The 13215-nt window shown below is 52.2% G+C and overlaps 2 protein-coding genes across 3 annotated transcripts; one reads left to right on the forward strand and one right to left on the reverse strand.

The window, feature by feature from the left end:
- The first annotated feature begins 2014 nt into the window (after positions 1-2014).
- LOC135825600 (uncharacterized) lies at positions 2015-9581 on the forward strand. 2 transcript variants are annotated; one of them, XM_065338208.1, is made up of 3 exons: positions 2015-3192; positions 5242-6084; positions 7842-9581. In XM_065338208.1, the coding sequence occupies exons 2-3, from the start codon at positions 5371-5373 to the stop codon at positions 8646-8648; spliced, it is 1521 nt and encodes a 506-aa protein (XP_065194280.1). In that variant the 5' UTR covers positions 2015-3192; positions 5242-5370; the 3' UTR covers positions 8649-9581. The 2 variants fall into 2 exon arrangements, with proteins under 2 accessions (XP_065194280.1, XP_065194279.1); XM_065338207.1 differs by lacking the exon at positions 2015-3192 and having other exon boundaries at positions 5134-6084.
- A 581-nt stretch (positions 9582-10162) lies between these two features.
- On the reverse strand, positions 10163-12821 carry LOC135825580 (FAS-associated factor 2-like). The gene has a single exon (XM_065338188.1). It carries the CDS (start codon positions 12548-12550, stop codon positions 11027-11029), a length of 1524 nt encoding a protein of 507 aa, XP_065194260.1. The 5' UTR covers positions 12551-12821; the 3' UTR covers positions 10163-11026.
- Between the last annotated feature and the right edge of the window lie 394 nt (positions 12822-13215).

Raw genomic sequence — 13215 nt, forward strand, 5'->3', positions numbered from 1 at the left:
ATAAAATAAAAAATAACCTTGAAATTTCCTGTAAGAATCGCATAATTATAATTATGAAATGCCAAGTTCGCAGCAACTCCTCGTAGAAACTCACCCTTCATCCTGGTCTCAAACGACCGGAGTATGGCACGAAGTCGCTTGTCCCGATCTTCATACTTCCTCCTCTTCTTCGGAGCCTCATGACCTGCATTTTCCCTCTCCACACACTGCTCCATCATTGCCTGCTCGACAAAAATACCATCCAGGAATTTCCAAATTGTGGGATGATGGCAGTCGATGGTAGACGAAAACTTGGGGTGCCACCCTTCTTGACTGTTATTCGTTCTGTCTTCATTTTGCAGAGTGCTGTCATGGACATTCCACAACAGAGGTGGGAATAGTGGCGTTCTGCGTTGCCCATTGTGCCGAAGGGTACCAATGTAACTCTTCTCGAAGTACTCCAGGATGGGATCCATTTCTGGCGACAACGTGTCAGAGCATGTTCCAGCAGAGGCATCAGGGTGATATCAGAAGCAGCCAATCAATGAAAAGCAACCACACTGCTAAGCCGGTGTGGCTGTGAATTGTCGCGCTGTGAGCTGGTGTGGCTGTGAGTTGTCTTGGCTGTGACTTGTCTCGCTGTGAGTTGTCTTGGCTGTGAGTTGACGACACTATGAGCTGTCGGCTGTGAGTTGTCGCGCTGTGAGCTGTCTCGCGGTGACCTGTCGTGTTCCCGAGAGACTGCGGCCCGCTACAGTGGTATGAAAAGCTGTGAGAATGTGGGGGCTAGCGGTGTTTACAGCACCTACACACCCTCTGTAGTCCACAATGTTCTTTGTTTCTGCTGTTCTCCTACACTCTATGTACATGTAGATTAAGTTGAGAACTGTGTGTAGCTCCCTACATGGGAGCTCGCACTTTTCCTGCCGACTTGAATTCTCACTTGACTAACTTACGGCTGCCGTCCAGAGCACACGAGAAGTCCACCGAACCTTCGACTCGGCAGACCTGCAAGAAAGCACCGCTCCCTGCTTAATACTCAGTGTTTCGGGGAATTCACCCCTCGTCAGTTGAGCTTGAGTAGGCTGAGGAAGCTTGTGCCCGAAGAGCACCACTTACATAGTGCTCTCCAGGCGAAAACGTCACCAGGGATACAAACTCACAGAGACGCTCCGTTTCCAGCGCGACAAACACCTCGTGAACACCAGATAGCAGCGTGAGTGAGTGTCACTCTTGGAGGTGCTGAACAAACGCTGAGGACCGTTGGCCATTCACAACGTTGTTGCCTCCAAACCACCTAATCCGTAAGCTCGCGCTGGGGACAACAATGTGCAGAAGAGGTTGGTGCGACTTCGCGTAACTTCGGCGATCCTTGGGAAAATGTGTGTTGCGCCCTACGTGGGAGCTCGCGCTTTTCCTGCCGACTTGAATTCTCCCTTGACTGACTCACGACTGCCATCCAGATCGCACAAGATGTCCATATTTTAAAAGAGATCGCTAGCTTTATTCCCAGCACCTTAAAAGTTTTTAGCCACGTGTGACCAAGGGAAGTTGCTGCAGCTCTCCTGAAACTCGTCACGTCGGAGCGGTGTCACGAGCCGTTTTCCGCCACCACGGGCCCCTGCTATCTGCCGTCTGTCATTGGCCTTGATTCGATCAGACTGATCAGTAGCTCGAGAGGCCAGAGGAGGAGACGTGGCACCATCATGGTAGGCTAGACGAGGTTCGTTGTTGCTGAAAGTAGTTGCTGAAAGCAACATCCGAGCCTGATGTCGTAAAGACCGAATCAATATTTCAAAGGCCATTGCACTAGGAAAGTTTGTGCTTCTGTCTTCTAAAAGTTATAATAATTATTACTTGCTTGCAGTTTCTCCATGGTTGTAGAAAGACTAGACTACACCGTACACGCCAACACATTCGTTTCTTGTGCGTGCTCGTAGAAGAGCCTGTTCCGTCGATAAAGAAACGACAAAGGTCTTGGGTACAGCGCCCGACGCACCGACGCCCTGTATTCCTTTCTACCAAACCTCGCGGCGCTGTACCCGAGACCACCCAATCTGAACTCACCGTACATGTACATGTATCTGAGACTATTACCAGTAGACTCCACTAGCACTCAGAGTCCGACAGTACTTAGCGCAGCAGACCTATCGACAAACATTTTCGTAGCCATTCTTCTTCCTTTCCGTTCACAGGTCAACGACAACGTGTTGTTCTCCAACAAGAATAATAACGTTCTCAGCCTTGTTTGCACTGCTCCTGAGAGAGGCTGACATTGTAGATTATGATGTGTGGTCCTGATGACGACGTCTCTCTGCTCCTTGCGCGATGGTGCGCCCGTACTACTACTACTACTACCACCGTGGCCAGCAGCTTCCTGTTGAGCGAGGTGGGAAAGATGAACCAGCCAGTTGATGGGTAGTACACGGAGCGAGGAACGAGCATTTCCGCTTTTCGATTGGCTCGCCGTGCGAGATGCAACAACACGCTCAACACGAGTGAAAACCTCCTATGAGCAATGCTGGCCAGTCGACAAAACATCGTCGAGTGCGCGAAACGACACCGCGCTGAAAGCTCGTTCTTCTCCCCTGTTGCTCCCATTCGTTTACTTGTTGCAACCACAGGTTGTATGTGCTCATGTCGAAATGTTGTACTGTTGCGAACAGGGACAAGGCGCCGTTGTCCACAAACCTCAGAAGGACCGTGTGAACAAGGGTACGGCTGGTAAGATGTCGGCCATCTTCGTGCAGGCAGCTCGAGTCGCTACATTCAGCGCCGTACACTGGAGATGTGCGTGTGTGGGTTGGATAGTCGGGGCGACGGGATAGTGTGTTTCAGCGGCCGGGCTCGATGCCAGCTCGTCTTCGAAATCCAATGTGCTGACGGAACCATTCCCGTCATGGTGAACCGTTCGCGTTGCTGGACCCTGGATTGTGTCCTCACAACTTTCCCAACCCATCACAGACTGTCACTTCAAAAAGGAATTTGTGCTACGAACGGAGAAGAAAGGTCAGCACGCTAACGATCTCTGAGCGGACAGCTTTGCGAGTGTTATCGGCTGGATACACTGTGGTCAAGGCCAAGTAGTGCACTTCGTTTGCGTCCAGACCGGGAACTGGACGCTGAGCCTATCCAACTTTTCACTTCCAAGCCGCTGACACGCCGTTCGAATCAAGTCTTGCTGAAGGGAAGGAGACCAGAATTTTCCACGAGGTGAGTGTTGAACTAATGTTTGCCGCTTGTACACGTGCTTGTTTCCTTCGGGCTAGGAAATGCACAAGGAGAGCGTTTCCAGGAAGGGAAAGTGTAGTACGGAGTATTTCATTACTGGTTATGCAATAGCTACCCCCTGGAATAAATTCATGGAAGTAGCAGCACGGACACTGTATCAAACACTGTCCACACAGTATGTGCTACATGCAGCTGCGCATTACTCCATTAGGGAAGAGGAAATGTCTATGTGCTGTGTGCATGTGCATGTGTCGCACACGTCATGTCCACATCTTTGCTTGCCTGTTACTGCCAGTTTCCTGTAGAAAGATAATCATCCTGTACAGTGCAGATTGTAGTTCGGGTGAGAATATGACAGAGTGAGTTCGGTCTAAACCTGCACAATTTCCGTATCACAGACAAACACCACACATACACACACGCGCACGCACACACACGCACACACACACACACACACACACACACACACACACACACACACACACACACACACATCATGTACCATGTATGCCCGTCGCAAGAGAGGCACGTAAATCTGAAAAGCACTGAACGTACACCCACAGATAGCAGACAATGTCTGAACGAAACAGGTCAAGACTAGCGTCAGATAATACACACACACACACACACACACACACACACACACACACACACACACACACACACACACACACACACACACACACACACACACACACAAATACACGCACGCACACACACCCCATATCATGTACCTACTTTTTCAAGTCTAATATTACTGCTTGCACCATAGAGTACTTTGGCGGTGTCAATGTCTTCGCAAAATTCTATAGTGGTTTCTCGTCTTGAACAACACAAAAGTGTCTCACTCCACCTTTGTTCACTTGGCGCGATTTGTGGTTGCTAGTCAAGACAGCGCCTGATACACCTGGATGTACCGAGTACTGTCGAGCGCTGAAGAACGGACCGCCGAAGAACGGCCAGGCTAGAATTTCACCATTTTTCAAACCGGTGTCCATGTAGGCTGCATATTTTGCAGATAAGAACGGAAACCGTGGTATACACCATAATGATTGTACACTCAGACGTATAACACTGCATAGATGTACATGTAAGACTGTATCATCGAACAAGAACGAAACTGCTGTGTTCAGTTAAAAATGAGAACGGGCTAGGCTAATACCCCTCTTCCCCCTCCCCTCCCCCCCCCCCCCCACCCCCGGTCTTCGGCGCCCGACAGTACTGTACACACATGGCAAGAAGGGAAAATCCCTCTTATCCCTTTTATCTTGGCAGTCCGCGACCGGGGCATCGGGCACTGTCCATGACTTGGAAATGCCCGTAACTCCGAGCCGTGTACATGTTGATGAGGAGGGGCCAGAGATCTGGGGTATGACGTCACTACTTCAACAAAACATTGGCAAAGGAGTACAGTCAGACCTCGGTTATCCGGTCCTCTTTTACCCGGATCCCTCATCATCCAGAAGAAAATAGCTGGTTTCAGATTTACAGCATACATGACGCATCCAACATAACCGGTGTTCGATTATCCGGTTCCCTCGATTATCCGGATATTTTTTGAGGAAGACGGATGTGTGTGCGGTTAAGCGAGGTGTGACTGTAGTCATGTTTCTACCACAACTCCCCCCCCCCCCCCACACACAGGGTGCCCGGGGGACTGAGGTGCCCGTGACATGGAGGTTCGGATAAGAGAGGCATGAGTGTATGCGTGCCTTGTGAATGCTCTGAGGTGTTGACCGATGCAGGCGACTGGACCGAGAGCTTAGCTACTGCACAGGGGGTGCACTAATCAAGGTGTCGGAAGGTTACTCAGAGAGGTACTATCCGCCGTCTCAGGAGAGATTTACTTGTTGGGAGGGGTGGCTCTGCCGAAAAATTTCGCACGTTTGAGCCCAAACCAGTGCTCTTGATTCCGGAAGTACCTGGGGCAAAGAGTGGTGCGGTCAATACCGTAATGACCCTGGCGTGGCCGACATCCCTTCACTTCGTCTTAGTGTGACTTTGATGTTTCTGTTTCTGGCGTATGCTTAGATTGCGATTGACCACCACGGTTTTCCTGTGGATGTGCTAGTACTGACCAAGAGAAGGGTAAACTGCAGCAGCAGGGGTAGAGCTTTGGAACAGACACACCGCCGAACCCCCGCCCAGCCAGACACGACCATGGCAGCATCCGACCGTAGCTGGTATCAGTTGCATGGCGGATCACGTGCCATGTCCACGTCTTGTCAGCACATCCCTGCGCCGTCACCCCACCGAAACGTGCAGGCGGCGTGGCTGGATGGCGACAGCTCGCCGGAGAATCAGCCGCTAAGCCTGCGCGACAGCGCACGTCATCACGCCGTTGCCATTGACAACCGGCGAGGGCAGCAGACGCGACCGGCGTACGGTAAGCACCTTTCGCCGCACCCAGCGGCGCCGCCGAACAACCCATCCTCGCCGTCGCCTCGGCTGCGACACTCGTTTCTCAGCAGCTCGCTGGCCAATCTCCACCAGGAGAGAGTGCAACGATCGCCCAGCCTGGCGCAGTACAAGTCGCAGCATCACCCGCACCAACGACCGCACCTCAGCACGGAGGCCCTTAACCGTTCTCAGCAGATCAGTGAGACGCCAGTGCGGATCAGCGCTATGCCCGAGCACCACATTCAGCGACTGCTAGCCCGCCACGCACTCGAAGCAGAGGAGAGCAGCAGTGACACACTGAACTGTGTGCTAGTCGGTGAGCACGACAGCGGGAAGACGTCGCTGGTGAATCGGTACGTTCTGAAAGACCTGCCCGTGGGCAAGTATGAACCAACCGTCTTAGATCACTACAACGTGATGCTGACCATTGACGAACAGCCTAAGCAGCTGCGCATCTCCGACACAGGAGGTCTGGTGAGTGACTTCCCACGTGCGATAAAAGCCCCACCAATATTTTCATAATTAGTGTGATTTTAAAGGGGAAGTATGCCCTAAAATCAAATTTTCACCAGTTGTAGTCTTCGGGGTGCTGAGTCGAATGGTCTTGGTCCGAGGAAGCTGAGACGCTCCCTTCCTCCTTTATTCCCAATCGAACTCGCGCACTTCCACCGAAACTGGGTGACTGCGCCCTACTAGATGGGGATTTGTATGCAAAATGTCACTAAAAGCGCCATTTCGTTCTTATAAAAGCACGGATGACCGCCATTGGCCCAAATGTTGTAGTCTTTTGGACGCTGAGTCGACTGGTTTTGGTCCGAAAAGGCTGCGATACAGTGTTCCTCCTTTATTCCCAATCGAACATGGTTGAACAAGCGGTCACGTGCTCCTGCGTACACCAGTCAGCTGGTCACCAGCAGGGTACAACTTACTAGCCTGTTTGACCTTTTTTGGGTGCAGTCCTGTCCCTCGAGTTGAACTCGAGTTGAACCTTGGTGTGAAAGTTGTCGCCTGCTGGCGCGGTGACCAGGTGATTTGGGCACCCAGGAGCACGTGACCGCTTGTTCAACCATGTTTGATTGGGAATAAAGGAGGAACGCTGCATCGCAGCCTTTTCGGACCAAAACCAGTCGACTCAGCGTCCAAAAGACTACAACATATGGGCCAATCGCGGTCATCCGTGCTTTTATAAGAACGACATAGCACTTTTAGTGAGATTTTGCGCACAAATCCCCATCTAGTAGGGCGCAGTCACCCAGTTTCGGTGGAAGTGCGCGGGTTCGATTGGGAAAAAAGAAGGAAGGGAGCGTCGCAGCTTCCTCGGACCAAGACCATTCGACTCAGCACCCAGAAGACTACAACTGGTTAAAATTTGATTTTAGGGTATACTTCCCCTTTAAAGCAATAAAATATGGGCTATTGGGGCCCAATTTTCCTAAGTTTTCCAGTGGTATGCTCCAGCACTCCCCACCTCTCCATAGCCGCACCAATGTCGAATACCTTCCGATGCCCCGGTTACGTCAATGGCTGATCCTGAATAGAGCGAAATCCCGTTACACCCTAACAATGCAGCATGCTTGCAAGAGTCAATGCATTGATATCTGACCCACACTGTGACAGTCTGTCGTAGGGCGGGGATCTGATTCCTTCTGACCCCGGCCGTTTTATCACTGGAGGCACAATGGCACTTGCACTCCAATCCCCATGGTAACATGCACACAGGAGTCGATGCAGTGATAGCTGACCCACTCAGTTATTACAGTGGAGGCGCGTAGCACCACTGTTGGAGGTGGTCCAGCCAGAGGGGTTCTTGGGGCTGTCCCGCGGGAAAATTTTGAAATTAGGGTGCTAAATCCTGCATTCTGAGCCTTCGAAAAAAGAGGTCGGGCGAAAAAGTGGTCCGGCCAAAGCCGGACCAGCCGAACCGGCTGCTACGCCCCTGCAGTCCCCATCGTGGGGATAAGATTTCTTTGACCCCCCCCCCCCCCTGGCTGCAAAAGTCCATGCATTGATTGCTGGCCCACACCAAGGCAAATCATCCTATCCACTTGTCAATTTTAAAGCCTGCCCTGTTCAATTGGAAACCAGGTTCTGCCCAACACGCCGCAACGAAAACCCGATGAAGAAGGAGGTGTGAGGTGAGAGGTCGGGGGATGGGAGGGGAGAGTACTAAGATTGATTGTGTGTGTTTTCTGTGTGTGTGTTGTCTATCACTGTTATAATTTTTGCAAAAGGCCAAGTTCAGCACGTTCCGTCGTCTCAGCTACGCCAACGCTCATGTCTTCATGCTCTGCTTCAGCGTAACACAGCTGACGGCGTTGCGCAACATCCAGGACGTGTGGCTGCCTGAACTGCGACAGCACAACCCCAATACGCCCATTATCCTGGTGGGCATGAAGGCCGACGCTCGCCTGAGCAAGATCAGCATAGACGGCACGCCAGTGGCCGTTGTGTCGGCCGACAAAGCCAGCCGTCTTGCCAAGGAGCAGCGCGTGAGCTACGTCGAGTGCTCTTCCTACACTGGAGTTGGCTTGAAGCAAGCGTTCGACGAAGCCATCTGGCAGGTGGTCAAGCAACAACGAAAGGCCGCGGCAAAGAAGCCAGGGCATTCCATCTCGCACGGCCGGACGATTAAGCAGGAACTCAAACGTGCTCTGAGCCGGACAACGAGTAGTAATCCGACGGCATCACCCGCCACGACTCAATACTTCCGACACAACAGGCAGCAGAATCAGCTGAGTCTGGCCCCCACCGCCGTACCCATGATCACACCAGAGATGCCCGCGGGAGCAGCGGCAGACCGGTTTCAGCCTGGGGACGTGGGCGCATGCGCTGCTGCTGCTGCGTACCCCCCACACGCCGGCGGGCAAAAGAAGCCGTCGCGCAAGATCGTCGGAAAGCTCCGGAAAATGTTCCGTCGCAACGCAGCCAGCGCATCGTCCAACGACGTGGAATTGTCCTACGCGGCCGTGAAAGCACCTGCGTCCGCGCCGTCGCCGAAGAAGAAACTCCTCAAGATGTCACACTCCATGAACGTATGAACACTTGCGGTGGGCATCAGCAATGCCCCACTGCAGTAATGTTATAAGTTAGTAATATATATGCTAGGATGACTGCGCGACTAATGATGATTCCGTTATGCAGCGCCCGCTGCACGCGATGGTGAAGTCAGTGATGCAGCAGCTCGTACCCGTAACCGACGTTGTTTGTCAACTCCGCTGCCGTGACCATCAGCGGTTCACCCGTCGATGCTGGACACCCCTCTGAAAAAATACTAGCACATTGGCGACGAAAGTGCAACTCGGGGGAAAAATGTCTCACCCCACGAACATAAGAACAACTATGGAAAGACTGGGTCACGAGTTGGCATCACCTGTTCTCCCGTCGACGCGTGGCAACATCTATTGCTGCCGGATATCGGATATGGCACCCTGGTTGTTCTGGAGCTGGTGACAGTTGTTCTGGAGGGCCCACTGTGACCAGTAGGTACATCCGGACACACCCTAAAATCACTTGAATCTGTGTGCACTACTGGCCCAGTGCGTATGGAAGTTTGAAACTGTTTTTTAATCACCTATCGCATTCGTTGAGCATAGCACTGCTTGCGTTCTTCTTCTGCCGCTATATCGACCTGAAACTGTGACGAAGGCAATGCCGAGAGTGCTTGTGGAATTGAAACGTTGGTTGTAAAGAAAGTGAAACTTCTTCTGTTCACTAGTGTGATAACAAGGTCTAACGATTCACAATTTGTCGAACTGATTATAACAGTTGGCACATAGCCACATGCCGAAGCTAGAGCACACATGGTTGCTTATTTGTTCCTGCTGCTTTTATCGTTCCGTTTAGCCACCCCTGTTGACAGGTCTTGCACACCGAGCGTATACGCGAACTTGCGGGCCGCTGTCCATTTAATGTTAATCAAACCCAAAAATGCTAAATTGAAAATTCTTATCCAATACTATGATGGATCATCCGGGCTGAACGTCTGTAAGTTTTAAAAAATGGCGTGTGTGTGGCCTGAAAAGGGTTGGTGCCAGGAAACACAACTCGAGTAACGCATACCGTATTATCTCTAATATAAGCACGGTCCTTTATTTTTTCAATGTACCTACGCCCCGTGCCATTAATGGAGACGTTCCTTTATTGGAGACTGTTCCATTATTATTTCATCCTCATTTCAGAGGCATGTTGCCATGCCAAATTCATGTCAGACACACACATGTCAGGGTTTTTTTTCGCCGGTACAGACAATGAATTTACACAGTGTGCTTATAATGGAGACTGAGCACTTTATTTTTTGAATGCCGCCCCAAGGTGTTCTACTATTGGAGACGTGCTATTATTGGAGACTGTGCTTATATTAGAGATAATACGGTAGTCCAAGTCTCTCTCTCTCTCTCTCTCTCTCTCTCTCTCTCTCTCTCTCTCTCTCTCTCTCTCTCTCTCTCTCTCTCTCTCTCTCTCTCTCTCTCTCTCTCTCTCTCTCACCACACAGACCAGACCCCCTCCCACACCCCCACGTACCCACACCCCCACGAGCAGCCCCAGCACAGAGTTAAGAGAGAATAAAAAGATCACTTTAGACTTTTCGAATAGGACATGGCTCCACCTGAACGGTACGCAAAACAGAGCAACTACAAGACAACTGACAATGGCGAGGCGTGGGGATAAAAAAACAGTCAAAGTACTGAGGTGGTGCCAGCGTACGAAGAAAACGGCTCACAAAACACTTAAAGACAGTCGAGCAATGTTCGGACTTGTAGAGAGGTTGGTCGGACTGATCAAGCTTGGTATAACCATGTATAGCAGCTTGCTCCCTTATACAGCAGCCTGCTCCCTGATAATAGCAGCTTGCTCCAGCATGTACAGTGCAGGAAGGTGAATGCAAGATGGTGGCCACACTAGACAGAGGATGGCAGCAAACAAACACGAAGAAATGTCGCCAAATTCAAATAGGATGAGATAGCATAGGGCTTGCTGGATCAACGGCAGAATGATAGTGAAATACTGTGTACATGCTTCGGTGTGGGATACGCGGACACAGACGCGTGCAGAACAAACGCACGCACACACACGCACACGCGAACGTTCTAAACTACAATATTATACAATATACACGGGGACACATCCACAAGTTGCCAATCGAATTGCAACAGTGCGTGTGCTCGACAGTGGTCACAAAGAGCAGAGGATTCCACTGGTGTTTATAGTACAATGAGATAAACAACACTGTACCTCTACACGGACAAGAGGATCAGCAATCCACCAGAGTAGCTACATCCATGTATACTTGGCCTAGATCTGAAAGGACTGAAGCAAGCCATCCAGCCGTATAAACGTACACCCACACCCATACATGCGCGAATGCACACACACACACGCGCCTTCCCTGGATGGCACCATGATTCGCGCCTGTTCATCACGCGATTTCGTCTTCATCGGCTTCGTCCTCGCTGCCGCTGCTGTCCACGTCCTCGTCTCTCACGACAAGCACGGCCGCCGGGGCCAGGCCGGCCGCGACGATGCATTGAACGTTCTCTCCGGTGGAGACCAGCTCGCGTTTCGGGTAGGTGGTAAGCATAGTGAACTGTGCCGGTGCCTCCTCGTGACTGAATACAAAGCTGTGCACGGTCGATAGGGACTCAGTGCCGAGGAAGCGACGCTCGAGCCGCGTGTTGTCCGGCAGACGAATGCTGAGTCGCACCACGTTACCGTCAACCGCGGCCGGCTCTGCGAGCAAGCTATCGGCGGCCTGCTGGCGACTGCGGCGTAGCGTCTCTGCTCGCTCCAGGCGATTGCGCTTGCGCAGTTCACGCTCGGCCAGCTGCTGCTCGGCGGCGTCGCGCTGCGCCTGCAACCTGAGCTCGCGCTCGCGATCGCGCTGCAGCGACTCGTTGTACTCACGCTCCTGCTGCTCACGGATCAGCCGATCCTGGCTGATGCGCTCCAGGTTGACGCGTTGCTGGGCAATGTCTGCGCGCTGCGACTCCACTAGCATGGTGAGCGCAGCCAGCACGGTGCCGCGAGACTCCAGCTGCGGCAGCGGGATGCGCTGAAGCGCCACCAGGCTGTTGCCATGGCGGTACGCCAGAGTGCACAGCATCGGCTGGCCCCAATTGCGTATCGTCACGGAGACGCGACGGCCCTCCGGCGACTCCATGCCGACGCCGAACACCAGCATGTTGTCGTTGACAAACGTGGCCACTTCTTCCGAGCACAACACGTCGCGACATATCGCCGGCGTGCTTTGATTCTGTCCGTCGTGGCAATACACCAACAGTAGCTTGACTTCTTCCTTGGCGCGGCGGATAGCCTGCGCATAGCTGCAGACCATGAAGTTGGGCACGTGCGGGCTGTCCGGCCCGCCGTACCGCCGGCCAAACTCTTCGACAAACTTACGCACGTCACCCTCGGGGTCTGGCACGTCCAGCAGCATTCCGGCGCCTGTCAGCAAGGTGTACACGAACCGCGCCACAAACCATATGCCGCTTTGAAACAGTCGAAACGGCGAACTGACTACATTCCAACACCACTGCATCCATCCTGCGGCTGGTCGCTGCGGTGCTGACAGCGGCTGATGGCGGTCGCCTCGACCCATCCCTCTGGCCAGTGGCGTCGAGCGAGCTGCTGCTGCAGCGTCCGCCACAGCTCGTCTGTGACGCAGCAGCTGTGCTGGCATGTCGTCCTGGCCGTCAATTCCGGCTATGGCGGACGGTGGACTCGGCTCTCCGGCCGTCTCGGGTGCGTACGGATGCTGGTTGTGACCGTAGACCGGCGCCTTGCCCTCCTGCTCGTTGAACGTGTCCTGGACGGCCATTTCGACATTCCAACCGTGGGCTTCCAGCACGCGACGGCACTCACCCATGTCCTCCCTACCCGTGAAGGCCTGGTACTGCGCTACAAGCTGGTCATGATCATCACCACTACTTGCCTCAGCCTCCATTGATGCTGCTGCTCACGATCTCAGATTCAACTAAAAAAATATGAAAAAGAATTCGACCTACAAAGTACAAGAAGAAAATGTTCGAAACGCAACAGAACTAAAACTGCCCGGGCCCCTTCTGGAGCAGTGTCCCGCGGATCAGCACTATCGTATCGAGAAGGATAATGAAGTATTGAAAGCAGTGCGGCTTCCAGCAAGTAGAGCAGTATCCCCTTTCCCAACGCAAAATGATGGAAGGTCTTGATTGCAGTTTGCAGTTTGTAGCTTCATCAAGAAATGTTTTGAAATAAAACCTCTCTTCTCATTTCTGTGTTCATCAACAAAAAATTCAATTGTGAAGATGATGAGGTCGACCACATGACGTCGTTTAGCTAACGTGTCATTTCGATACGTAGCTTACGTAGCGCTAGCGCGCGACGGGACTCGCGCTCGCAAAAATATCGAATGGTTTTGAAAAAGTCTGGAAACAAATGAAGGGGTATTCTGACGTCACTATCACCTGTCCCTCAAAAACATTCTTTTTATTTATTTCCCTTGCGTATAAAACTTGACACAGACGATCGCGAGTCGCGACATGCCGACACTCACGGCGACAGACGTAGACGTCAGTGCTATTTTGTAGTGTCAGTGCTTGTACTGTAGAATGTAGGGCCTAGCCTACTGCC

This window comes from Sycon ciliatum, chromosome 10 (genome assembly GCF_964019385.1).
Source record: "Sycon ciliatum chromosome 10, ocSycCili1.1, whole genome shotgun sequence".
Lineage (NCBI taxonomy): Eukaryota > Metazoa > Porifera > Calcarea > Leucosolenida > Sycettidae > Sycon > Sycon ciliatum.